This window comes from Myxine glutinosa, chromosome 1 (assembly GCF_964187855.1).
Source record: "Myxine glutinosa chromosome 1, kmMyxGlut1.1, whole genome shotgun sequence".
NCBI classification, from domain to species: domain Eukaryota; kingdom Metazoa; phylum Chordata; class Myxini; order Myxiniformes; family Myxinidae; genus Myxine; species Myxine glutinosa.
The window spans coordinates 219,492,325-219,506,260 of NC_136261.1; the positions used below are offsets into that span (position 1 = coordinate 219,492,325).

At 47.1% G+C, this 13,936-nt stretch overlaps 1 protein-coding gene across 6 annotated transcripts in view; it reads right to left on the reverse strand.

Annotated features, from left to right (window-relative positions):
* Positions 1-13,936, reverse strand: part of LOC137412188 (calpain-10) — a 160,033-nt gene that overhangs the window by 140,898 nt on the left and 5,199 nt on the right. For 2 of the 6 annotated variants that reach the window (XM_078784020.1, XM_078784025.1), the window contains one exon: positions 4,539-4,627. Coding sequence is in view for 1 of the 6 variants with exons in the window: in XM_078784019.1 (XP_078640145.1) it covers positions 1,387-1,488 (102 nt within the window). In the remaining 5 variants the exon portion in view is untranslated. Of the gene's footprint in view, positions 1-1,386; positions 1,582-4,537; positions 4,628-4,820; positions 4,971-9,150; positions 9,340-13,936 lie in introns of those variants that run through there. The other 4 variants (XM_078784021.1, XM_078784023.1, XM_078784022.1 and 1 more) reach the window with 4 other exon arrangements.

Sequence of the window (13,936 nt, forward strand, 5' to 3'; positions counted from 1 at the left end):
GACTCGCGTTCTTGGCGGGAAAGCCTTGGTGTGCAGCGGCGCGTATTGATTGTTCACCGCGAGCGGATGGGCGCTTCGTGCTGGACTCTGGGCTCTTCAGCTCCACTTTAATGCCACTTAACGCCACACTCAACTCGTCCTCCTCCAACGCCACTCTCTTTCTTCATCCACCCTTCCTCCTTCAGCAACAACTGTACTTCCATCCACCAACCACCAACCACCGTCCTGACGCATGCGCACGCGTTTTTATAGCGCGCCTCGACCTCTCCCCGCGAGCTCTCTGGGCACGCCTACCGGGTCACATACTGCCGTGCTGGTTGGCTCGCACGGCCTCCTTTGGCTCCGCCCTTGATGACGAGGGGCGGCCAACGCCCTGGATTCGGCGGCTCCTCCCCCCCCCTCTTCTCCGAGCCCACCTCGTGGCTAATGGAGTCGCGGTGAAAACCGCCCAGCAGCTGCGGCGAAAACCCAAGCCCGAAGAAACAGCGGACTGCAGCAAACCGCGCAGAGGAATTTGTAATGCGACTGCCAAAAGGGGTTTCCCATGAAGGTTCTGGGGAAATTGAAAGGGGATACTACCTATTTGAATTCGGTGCAATGGAGTATTAATTAATGGAAGACAAAGCCTTAACCTAATACACAGAATAAGGAACTAACTACTGAACAGGGAGATCTATGATTTGGCTACGTGATTGCATATGACCTAACTAAGGGACGCCCTTTGACCTTTATACACAAGACCTGGAGGAGGGAGGGTGATATTTTTACAACAATAAAAAACACAATAAAAAAACACAATCCTCATATCCACAACACTGCACCCTCCTCCTCTTAGGCACGTCCAGGGCCTATTACCTTTACTTTTAGTGTGGCACGTAGGTGTAGTTCCCTCTACATTTAACCTGACCCTGAGTGTGACAGTTTTAAAACACAAATAAGTATGTCCCCCTGCTCCATTGCACCCTGCCTAACAGACTCACGCCCACAGCTAACCGAATTGCGGAATGGTCTTCAAACTATACATGAACGATGGGGGAGTATTATTTACAATGACGCTACTTTATTTACAAAACGCAACCCAGGACCTGTGATTGTTCTTTTGGGGGGGGGAGAGACAGCTTGCCCTGCATCGATGCACCAGAAAGTACCCACGATGCACCAAAGCACCCTCAAGCACCAATCGGTGCACAGTCATCATAGTTCTTAAAAATGAACCCAACAAACCCTGGTGCTGGTCTTCCTCCTCGGCTCCCTCTGCTGGCTATTGTTATCTTCTTCTTGTTGTCATCTTCTTTGCTGGCAGCCTATTTGCAATAATAAAACTTGCACAGAACGTGTCCGTTTTTATTTATTTATGGCCCACAGGGCCGACTAGGGGTGGTTCACCTGTGGGGCATAGGTGCCCGGTGGCCAAGGTCCGCCAGCAAGATCTCGGGCCTTCATGGCCGGTTCCAGCAGAGGGGCCATGCCCCAACCCATGGGGTCCATCAGTGGTGCTCAGCCACAGACATGTGGTCCATAAGGTGGTGCATCGATGCAGACAGCTGTGGTTGCGAGAGTTTCGGGCGCACAATGGCGGACTCACGCACGCTCCCCTCAGCGCCCAGTGGCGCACAGTCCTCATGTGGGAGACAAGGGGGGGGGGGGGGGGGGAAGACAGGTGAGCGAGGGGTAAGGTCACAAGGGTACACATCAATAAAGGCAATGCAAGGCGAGGTGCGTTTGGAGACGGAGCGGAGAAAAGCTCGTCCCTACCGTACGTCACCCCCCCTGTCACCTACTCTACCCTTGCCCTTACCCCATATTTACAGCAATCTACACATTACACTCCACCTTACAAATCCGTCGCTATCGTCACGTCTTCCCCATATTTCCCCTCCACCAAATTCGTCTTCACTCCCTCTAATCCAAAATTTGCCGTCACCCAATTCATCATCAATCCTCATAAGAAGGAAGAGATGGAACAACAAAGCACAATGTCACACCCACGTCATGATGCGTCTCACATCCCAAACATTTGCACAATAAAATAATAAAAACAACCATGGCATGGTGTGGAGGTACGTCATCCCAGGTGAGTGGATGCAGATGGTGCGAGGAGATCTTAATCCTAACTACCTTCTAAATGACTTTAACACACTTTACACTACCCAGGGTCTTCCCTGCCAATCCATTGGCCAACTTACACTATGGGTTCTAAAAACCAATTCCCATTGACCAAACTGTGGTGCTTCTCAATTTGGGGTCTCACTCCCCCGATTCAACTCCCTGTGCCCTTGCACAATTTCCGGGCTGGGTCATGCAGCTCTCCCAGCAGGTCTACCCACTTGCACACCTCCACCACTGTAGTTGCCTCCCAAGCTTACCTGCTCCTCACCCTAACCTATCTAACTGGGGAAGGTCCCTCCTGGCTCTGTCACCCCTCGGTGCCCTCTGGCACTGGGCTACCCGGGTCCGTCCTCCGGATCCTCGGGCCCCATCCACAACTCTACCGGCTCCCAGAGCCCACCTGCGGCCTCACCTGGCCGACATCCTCACAGTGGTGGAGTGCCCATTCAACTACACATACTAACAGGCTACACGCCCAGCCATTTCCACAACACTAATGCACCCATCCAAACTCCATTCTTCCACACGCACCACAGATGCCAATATCCAACCACAATTTACCTATACCCTCTACCTAACTCTTAAACTACCCTCCCTGGGTATTCGTGATGGGGTCCATCCGCCTTTCCCCCATCCACACCTTCGCACCATCCACTCCACTCCACAGTTTCCACCATACTCACTCCACGACCATCCATTCCAAACTCCATATATTCCACACAACCATTCTCCATACCTCCTGTAGTTGCACACCTGTGCAATCACACCTGGTGCCACCTGCACCCTCCTTCCTCCCTGGACCATTTGGGTCAACACAACACACATCACCATCACTCCCTCATACACTGCTCCATACACCTGTTCAGTTGCACACCTGTGCAATCTCAATACAACTCACAATCACAATCATTTACTCATACCCTGCTCAATCCACTTTCGATCCTCACACACACGGCATCATCTCATCTAACTACTCCCCTCTGGAACTTGCGCTTCCCAGTCGCCCCTTTAAACTATTGCGCTCCCTCGTCATTATCATCCAACTAATCTACCTGCGTCCCCACTACAGGTATCATTGTCACTACCTAACCTTAGCGTTACCTATTGTCAATCTCTAGGTCCCTACACACTATATCCTAACCCTCCCGGGCTAGTTTTCACTGCCAAACCCCATAAAACTAGTGCTCCTTTGCCCCTGCTGTGAGAGATGGCAGAGTTGCCATCCCACCACATCGGGTATCTCTCACTACCAATTTTGCACACCAAATTCCAGCCAATTAAAAATTTGCCAATCACGACCAATCATCAAATTTTGTTTTTCAATTTCGGGTCCAAAACACTATCCTCATCACAGTCTACTCACTAGAGCCTCTCGGTGCGCCAATTCATCTCTAAAGCCCGGCTTCGCACAGCCGAGCAATGAATGCGGGTTGCTTGGTGCCGGCGGTTGGATCCGTCCGGCCTTCGGTGCAGGGACGGGGGCTTACCCGGGCCGAGATCCCACGCACCATCTCGGCACGGAGCCGTCCAATGGCCCGATCTCGCCCTGCCGGAATGCCTCAACAAAAAGGGGTCGCCATGACGACCCTTCCTACCGGGCCGCCCGTTCCGCCTAGCGGAGCACGGACGCGGCCGTTCAGAGCGCGGCCCGGCGTGGATCGCGTACGGCGGTTCTTTCGAAACCGCCGCGGTCACGATCCCCGCGGGTTCCCGCGGCACACGAAGCTGCCCGGCTCGCACCGAAGGCCCGCTTCGGCTATAAGTCGCTCTAACCGCTAACCCGGTTAGCGTCGATGCTCCACTTGCATGCTTACACCCCGCAGCCCGTTCCTTGCTCACACATCCAGCCGTTCCCCTTGCTCCTCGTCATTGCACCTTCTCTTACACACGCAGGTACACTCATTCCGCTCACAGACTTGGTCACACACCTGACCACCGCACACCTTTGCACACACTCGTCGTTCGCACACCTCACCAACACACCTCTTCGCGCCCCCTCCTCGGTCACCTCCTCTGTGACAACCACGGCTGTGCACTCACTTGCACACCCAATCACGTGCCTCACTACCAATTCCAGTGTTTTTACAACAATAAAAAACACAATAAAAAAACACAATCCTCATATCCACAACAATATATATATATATATATATATATATATATATATATATATATATATATATATATATATATATATATATATATATATATATATACAGTCATGGCTAAAGATATTGGCACCCTTGCCCTTTTTTCAAACAATGCACCATTTCTTACAGAAGATTGTTGAAATAACGAAATATTTTGGTGTCCACATATGTATTTCTTTGGTTTGCAGTGGAACAAAACAAAAAAGTTGAAACAATTACTAAATCTTGGCTTATTCCATACAGAAATCCTAAAATGGCCCGGACAATATTATTGGTAACTTTTAGAAGTTGTTGGAAATAATTAGATTTCAAGCAGGTGATTCTCCTTTTCTTTGGAAATGAACTCACTTCTGGTGAGTTGCAGGTGCCTGCAATATAAAAAATCACTCATTCAACCAGTTTGAATGGACAAAAGGAGTCATTCTGCTGTTTTCTGTCATGGTGTGTACTGCAATGAGTATGGAGAAAAGAAATAAAACCAGAGAATTGTCTGAGAAGGTCAGACACAAGATTGTAGCCAAGCATGGACAATCTCAAGGCTACAAGTCCATCTCCAGATACCTTGATGTTCCTGTGTTCACCATACGCAATGTTATCAGGAAGGCTAAGGCCCATGGCACTGTCGCCAACCTCCTTGGATGTGGCCGCAAGCGAAAATTTGATCGAAGATTGCAGCGAAGGATTGTTCAAATGGTGGAGAAAGCACCTCGATCAACTGCCAAACAGATTCAAGCTGAACTTCAAACACAAGTTATGACAATTTCAACTCGCACCATCCGTCGCCAACTCAATGAAAGGGGGTTCTATGGTAGGAAACCCAAGGAGGGCCCCAATGCTAATGCCTAGGTCACACATAGGCGGATATTTTGGCAACTACTGGCGACTGCCGGCGATCAAGATTTTTCGGCGACTACTGGCGATTTCGGGTGGTCAAATATGGTCAGGCGGCAGTATGGCACCTGCAGGCGGCCACATTGCGACTGCATTACGACGACGCCCCGAGTGGGATGGCGACTGTTGAAGATCGACGATGACTGCATTGCGGATGCACGGCGGCAGCGTGGCGACAGTCTGGCGGCTAGATTACGACCGATGGCGGATCGCGGCGACTGCATTGGGGCCAGGTGGCGGTTTACTCCGATGTCCGCAAGACTGCAATAAGACCGCCGGCGATTGGAGACGATTCACACAACTTTTTAAATCTTTATTTCTCTATTTTACATTTCACTTTATTCATTTCAATGATGTATGACATGAAGCATAAAGATGTTTGATGTACAATAAGAAAGTTAATAAAGATGTATCATGTTAATAAAGATGGCTACACAGCTGACTCCGCACGTTAAAAAGCTGAATGCCTCAACTCTGTGTTTGCCTCTAAATCTTGTGTCCCAAACCCATCCCTCTCTGTACCCACCATACCCAGTCGTACCCTGCTGCTCCTGGACTCCGTGTCCTTTCCTCCTGACAAGGTGGAAAAGTTTCTGTCAACCCTCGACTCTGATTCTGCAACTGGACCCGCCGGCATCAGCCCACGGGTCCTAAAATCCTGCTCTGCTGCTCTATCTCACCCTCTCTCTGTTCTCTTCACCCTCTCTTTTGCTCAAGGTCAACTGCCATCTGCTTGGAAATCAGCCAACATCACCGCTTTGCACAAAAAAGGTGCAAAAAACAGATCCTAGCAACTACAGACCAATCAGCCTTCTCCCAATTATCAGCAAAGTCATGGAATCCATCATTGCTTCGGATATGAAATCTTTCCTCTTCTCCAATGGCTTGATCTCTGATCATCAATTTGGTTTCAGACCAGGTCACTCTACTCTGGACATGCTGCTTCTGCTGTCTCAACAATGGATGGAGGTCCTCAATGCCAAACAGGAAATTAGAGCTGTCTCCCTCGACATATCACGTGCCATCGACACGGTCTGGCAACCCGCTCTGCTCACCAAACTCTCCTCCTTTGGTATCCATGGAAATCTCCACGCATGGCTGGCGGACTTCCTCTCTAGTCGTCGTCAACGTGTGGCCCTGAATGGGTTTCTCTCATCTCCTCTTCCTGTTCAGGCTGGAGTTCCCCAAGGCAGTGTTCTGGGCCCCGTGCTTTTTCTGGTCTTCATCAATGATCTCTCTGACTCTCTTGAAAATCCTCTCTATCTCTTTGCTGATGACTCCACTCTCTGCCGCTCCATTCCTCTTCCCTCAGATCGGCAGTATGCAGCCTCCTCACTCTCTGAAGACTTGGACAAAATCACAGACTGGTCAAACAAGTGGAACATGTCTTTCAATCCTGACAAATCTCACACTCTTACAATGTCTCTCCGAAAAGATCGACTGGACAACCCTCCCATCTACTTTCTCAACAATCTTCTCCAAGAAGTTCTGTCGCTCAAGCTTTTGGGTCTCACTATCTGCCATGATCTTTCTTGGGAAAACCACATTTCCAAGCTGGCCTCCAAAGCCAGTCGCCGACTGGGCATCCTCCATCGTGCGAAGTCCTTCCTCGGCACACCTGAGCTCCTCACCACATACAAGGCTTTCATCCGCAGCTCAATGGAATACTGTTCTCCCCTATGGGCCGGTGCTCCTGCCTCACACCTAGCTCGGCTTCACGCTGTTGAAACCAAAGCTTTCAGAATTATTGGAATCTCCCGCGATGAAGCTATCTCTGAGGGCCTTTCACTCACTCACCGCAGGCAGGTAGGTGGTCTTTCTGTCTTCTACCGACTCCTCTCCGGCCTTGCACCCCCAGCTCTCTCTGTGCTCTGTCCCCCAAATATTCCTACAGGTCGCACAAGATCTGCCAGCAACCCTCTGATGGTTAAACTGCCGAAATCTCGGCTCTCTGCTCACCTTCACTCTTTCATTCCTCTTTTCTCCCGCCTCTGGAACAAACTCCCTCACTCCCTTCAATCCCACTCCTCCCTCCAGGTCTTTAAAACAGCTGTTCACCACCATCTCTTATCTTCCCCCATCCAAAACCTTGATCTTTTCTACCCCCACTAATTCACCCCAGATCCACCTTGTTTGAAATTCCACCTTCTTTCCTGGAAGTCCTGGCAGTGTCCATATGTTTTATACCTCTCCCACCACCCCCTTCCCATGCCCCCCCCCCCCCCCCAAAGCCCTCGCCCTCTCTCAGATCTCTCGATGTCTCCATGTCTCTCGGTCCCTGCTCTCAAATGTTGCGTTTGTGTCCTTCCCCCTCTCTCCCTATCTTGTCTACCGCTCCCGATGTTATATGTTTTATGTGTCGGTTTGTCTTTCTGTGTGATTAATGTTCGCTCTTTCACGAGCCTCGATCTTGTATACAAAAACAAAAAAAAAATTGTAATGTAATAATCAAACTTTTCTGCAGGGAGAGAGAATGGAAATGTTGGAACCCATCTGTGGATCGGTCCCATCGGCCGATGGGTCTGCGCCATCTGCGGATGTGCGGACCCTGTTGGAAGGTCAGGATCCTTGCCACCAAAACTACATTTACCCTCGCCATCACCTTCATCAGCACCTGCCACTCTCTACCCTGCCACCATTCCCCTCCGCCATTATCAGAAGAACACCTAATGTTTTGTATGAATGTTGAGTATGTTATGTAAAGCTTTACTAAAACTGCCATGTATCTGTTAATTACAAAATGTATAAATAGATGGGTAGAAATAGATAATAAAACATTTATAAATCATCTCTGTTAAATTCCTACCACATGTAATTCCAATGACTGTGTACCTGATTGAAGAGCACCATTCTGTCAACACATTCCTTCAAGGTGAACAACACATCCGCAGATGGCGCAGACCCATCGGCCGATGGGTCTGCATTGTCATTTCTCGTGCATCCACAGATGGGTCAGACCCATCGGCCGATGGGACCGATCCACAGATGGGTTCCAACAGAAATAAAGTCCAACAAATTATTTCCACTGGTCCCAAGTCCCATAAATAAAGTTTCCAAAGGACCAAAGTCCCAAAAATAAAGTTCCCAAAAGTCCCAAGTCCAAACAATAAAGCCATATCCTTGTCGGCACCACAGGACCTCACTCCACGGAGACCCTCACACCATCCTGTCTTGCCATGGAATCGTGGTATGTCGTAATGCAGTCGCCAGGCAGTCGTATCTCTGTCGCCAATGGCCGTAACTCGGCCGCCACTAGTCCTACTGCTGTCGTCGTCAGTCTCCCATAACCGCAGGGGAGACGTGGTAGTTCTTCTGTAGTCGATACGCAGCCGCAACAGTGTCGGCCCGTAGTCGGGAAGATGCCGCAGGAAGGCCGTATGGCATTCGCATCTCTGCCGTGCTAGCTGCTGGGGCGATTGCGGAAGACTATGAGCGACTGGATTGCGGCCGCTTTACGCTCTTATTACAGATACCGACGACAGCATGGCGGTTCCATCACGACAGCATGGCGGATTTTTTTCGATTGCGACTGAGCGCGCCGTTTTTAAACATTTAAAAAATTATTTTGCCCCTTTGCGGCTCTTGCCGACTGCAGGCGACCTGGGGAGGATAACCACGACTACAGGCGACCGTCCATTACGGTTTCATTACGATTGTCGGCGGGTGGTGGCGATTTTTTCAGTCGCCAGTAGTCGCCGACAAATCCGCCTATGTGTAACCTAGGCTTAAGAAATCCCTACTGGAGCTTTCCAAAACACACTTGAACAAGCCAAAATGCTTCTGGAAGAACATCCAGTGGACAGATGAGACTAAATTTGAGCTTTTTTGTAAAGCACATCATCTCTATGTTTACAGAAAACAAAATTAAGCCTTCAAAGAAAAGAACACCTTCCCTACAGTCAAACATGGAGGAGGTTCAGTGATGTTTTGGGTTTGCTGTGCTGCCACTGGAACTGGGTGCCTTGAATGTGTGCATGGCATCATGAAATCAGGAGATTACCAAGGCATTTTAGAGCACAATGTTCAACCCAGTGTCAGAAAGCTGGGTCTCCGTTGAAGGTCATGGGTCTTCAAGCAGGACAATGACCCCAAACACACTTCAAAAAGCACCCAGGAATGGTTCAAAGCAAAACGCTGGACTGTTCTGAAGTGGCTAGCAATGAGTCCAGATCTACATCCCATTGAACACCTGCGGGGAGATCAGAAAACAGCAGTTGGGAGAAGGCACCCTTCAAATCTGGGAGAACTGGAGCAGTTTGCACAAGAAGAGTCAGTAAAACTGCCAGTAGAGAGGTGTAGGAAGTTCATTCATGGCAATAGGAAGTGCTTGACTGCAGTTATTTTGACCCAAGGCTGTGCTACCAAATATTAAGTCGAGGTTGTCAATAACTTTGTCAATGCCATTTCTTTTAATTTTTTCTGATTTAAAAGGATATATTAAGTTCTGAATAAAAAACAAAGGTTCTGTAATATTAGCAGTGAAATAAAGAATTGTGGAGACCAAATACTTGTAAATTTCAACTTATTTTTTAGAGAAAATCATTGAGTGAGTTGTTTGAAACAAGCGTTACGCCTAGGTCCCCCGTCGGTGAAGTGATGTGAGTTGACAAAGTGGAAGACGCAAGGTGGCCATCTTGGATTTTGACGTGGTGACCCAATTTTCAATAGCCTTCTTCCATATGCGTAGATACACCCACACACCAGATTATAAGTTAGTAGTTCGTTTATTTTTCAAGATATTGCGCTCACAAGGTTCAGACATATATATGGTGGCGGCCATCTTGGATTTTGACGTGGCGACCCAATTTTGAATAGCGTTCTTCCATATGCGTAGATACACCCACACACCAGATTAGAAGTTAGTAGTTCGTTTATTTTTCAAGATATTCCGCTCACAAGGTTCAACGCACACACGCACACACGCACGCACAGACGCACACAATGACGGAGGGTAAAACCATCGTCCCCCTTTCGCTCCGCGGTGCGACAGGGGACAAAAAGTGCAAGGGTGCCAATATTTTTGGCCACGACTGTATGTATTTATGTGTATATATATATCTATATATATCTATATATATATTTGTGCAGCGTCTGTCCTGTGTTGAGTTGTGTTGTGTTGTCACTGAACTACTTTCTCAAACTTTTGTGAAATCGTACCAAACTTCTGGAATGCACATATCTCTCCGGTCGGTATGTCCTAAGGGTACTTTTTTTGAAAAAATTTCCAATTTTTTTTTTTGGGGAATTCTTTGGGAAAAAAAAAATAATTTCAACTTCAATTGTTTATAAAATGTGATATCACGTATATTACAAATACATTTGTGCAAAATAATTGTTTGAATTATGATTGGTTTAAACCATGACAAAACGGCAACTCGGGTACAGTCATTTATCTATATATCTACACATCTGGGCAGTGTCTGTGTTCTCACTTAACGACTCCCTAAAACTTTTGCTTCCGTGGTTGTGAAGTGTTTTTAATAACGTTGTGGTGGTTTTGAATCACGTGGTGGTGAGGTATTTTGAATTATGTACTGGTGGTGAGGTGTTTTTAAATGACGTGGTGGTGAGGTGTTTTTAAATCACATGGTGGTGAGGTGTTTTGAATTAATTGGTGGAGAGGTATTTATAATTACGTGGTGGTGAGGTGTTTTTAATTATGTGGTGGTGAGGTGTTTAGAATTAGTTGGTGATGAGGTGTTTTGAATTATGTGGTGGTGAGGTGTTTTGAATTACTTGGTGGTGAGGTGTTTTTAAATGACGTGGTGAGGTGTTTTTAATTTCGTGGCTGTGAGGTGTTTTTATTACGTGTTTTATGGCTGTGAGGTGTTTTTATTACGTGTTTTATGGCTGTGAGGTGTTTTTATTACGTGTTTTATGGCTGTGAGGTGTTTTCAATTTCGTGGTGGTGAGGTGTTTTTACTTTCGTGGTGGTGAGGTGTTTTTATTACGTGTTTTATGGCTGTGAGGTGTTTTTATTATGTGTTTTATGGCTGTGATGTGTTTTTAATTTCGTGGTGGAGAGGTGTTTTTATTACGTGTTTTAAGGCTGTGAGGTGTTTTTAATTTTGTGGTGGTGAGGTGTTTTTATTACGTGTTTAATGGCTGTGAGGTGTTTTTATTACGTGTTTTATGGCTGTGAGGTGTTTTCAATTTCGTGGTGGTGAGGTGTTTTTAATTTCGTGGTGGTGAGGTGTTTTTAATTTCGTGGTGGTGAGGTGTTTTTATTACGTGTTTTATGGCTGTGAGGTGTTTTAAATTACTTGGTGGTGAGGTGTTTTGAATTACTTGGTGGTGAGGTATTTTGAATTACGTGGTGGTGAGGTGTTTTGAATTACGTGGTGGTGAGGTGTTTTGAATTACTTGGTGGTGAGGTGTTTTGAATTACGTGGTGGTGAGGTGTAATCGTCCCAAACTTCCAGTCTGCACCTACCCCTCCCCTATGTATGTGCGGAGGGGTTCTTTCTTGAAAAAAAAACATTCAGCCTAAATCTTCAACCTAAATTGCCTATACAAATGTAATATCACAAACACAACAAATACATTTGTGCAAAGTAATTGTTTGTATAATGATTGGTGAAAATCATGACAACACAGCAACTCAGGTACAGTCATTAGCCTCAGTTAAAATAAGCCCGTTCCTCAGTATCGACGCTTGGTGAGGCGAGCGCACCAAGCTAGTGTATATATATATATATATATATATATATATATATATATATATATATATATATATATATATATACACTAGGTGGACCTCACCACCAAAATCCATAAAGGCAGACCCCCTATAGTCAATTGCACGACAACATGTAGCCTGCATTAGTCAGTTATGTTTTATTGAATGTAAAGATTAGCCCTTTCCCATTGAGTAGTAAAAAAAGACCAAATATGCATTGAGTTAGGCAGGATGTCAAACCTTAGTGTGGTTAAGGGAAGCCATTTTTTAATGAGCAGAAAGGCGAGGCCAAAAACACGGCCCACGCCATTGGTATTCAATGGCGAGCCGGGAACCCGTCGCCATGATGCGACAAGCCTCAGCCAATGGGAGGCTCTGGAACATTTTGAAGGGCGTGGGCAGTTCTGATAATAGCCCACGCGCAGCGCATTATCATCCTCTTGCTTTTCCATTGTGCCCACGAGGAGATTCTCTTGCTTTTTCATTGCGCCCACGGGGAGACCTCTCTTGTTTTTCCATTGCGCCCACGAGGAGACCTCTCTTGTTATTACGCCGCGCACACGAGGATCGTGCTTTTTGCCTGGGATTTCGCTGCGCACAGGACACGACTCTCTTGCCTTGGATTTTGCCACGGGGACGACACCCTGCTCTTGACTCTTGTTTTGGCTCCACCAGACAACACGTTTTTTGGCATTTGTTCGACGCCCGACACCCATCACTCTTTGCCGATCTTTTGCGCCATCCGGCTGACCTGCAAGCGTTGGCATTTCTACACGACTCACCTGCGCTGAAGTTCAACTACCTGTGCTAAGTTCGTCCGTGCCAACTTCGAGGCGGCGGTTCGTCCTGCGGATCTGACCTCATCGAACTGCGAGCCGCGCACACCAGACCCCATGGCCAATTGTGAGGAATCCCAGCACGTACATCGGTACGCCCTTAACCAGAGTGTTATTCCCTGAGTGTGTGTGTCAGAGTGTGAAGGCGCCAGTGGGGTTTATTATGATAGGTAATAATTGTTAAGGTGAATCTTCGTCTCTGTTTCTCTGTGCCTTCTAAATAAAAGGCTGTACATTTTGTTCTTACTTTCAACCTGTTCGGTACGTCTTTTCTCCATTGGCCTGGCATCATCCGGGACCGAATTTGGCTAGACTCAGGTCCATAAATCTCATGGGGTAACGCCACTTTCCACACCATGCAAAACCGCTCGGCACCTATAAGGTGTGGGAAAGTGAGGGTTCGATCGCGCGGTTCTTCGGCATGCGCGTGCACCTTGATCCGTGCACCTTGAAGTTATTCGTGATTCTCCGGTATTAACCAAGGGGAATCACGCAACAAATTGTTGTTGTGTCGAGGGGGATTTTGAACTCGACCCTCCCGCAACAATATACATATGGCGTCCCCAAGTTCACTTCCGCTGAACTTGGGGACGACTAAGAAGAAGACCTTTGTTGGTAGAAAGCTTGTCGGGAATTAAAGATCGACCGTCCTGAAGCTACGTCCGCGTCTGATTTAATCTCCCAATTATATATATATATTTATATATATATATATATATATATATATAGATATATACACACACACATTGGATTCTCTTTAACAGCTTTGTACTTTAATCTTTAATAGCTGTGTCCTCTAATAAACTGCTGCATTTGTCCCATTTCCTTTCTCAATTGTTCTCTCTGTTTAATTTGCCTCCATTTTCATTGGTGGTAGTTGGTCTTTGTCTGGAGGGGCTGGCTTGTTTTTCTTGAGACAATGTTTGCCTGTCACTTTTTGTTGAATGAGCAATGCTGCTGCAAAGCTCACTGTGTTGATTTCCTTTGATCCGCCCGATTATGGTATGATTTTTCCGAGTGCTGTGTTGGTTCTACTCACTCGTATTTTTGTCCTTTTGGTATTTTAGGTTTTATGGAGTTGTGGTCTTTTCCTGAGTGGTATCAATCACATCTCCTCTATTTTGTTGGCCAGTTCTTCCTCCAGTTCATGCTGCTCTTCATCTTCCTTTCCCTCATTCTGCCATTATCCCTGCTCTTCCTGCCCATCATTATCTTCTGCCTCACCTCATTTTCCTACCTTTCCATTTCATGTTAAATAGCAGTAGCGACTG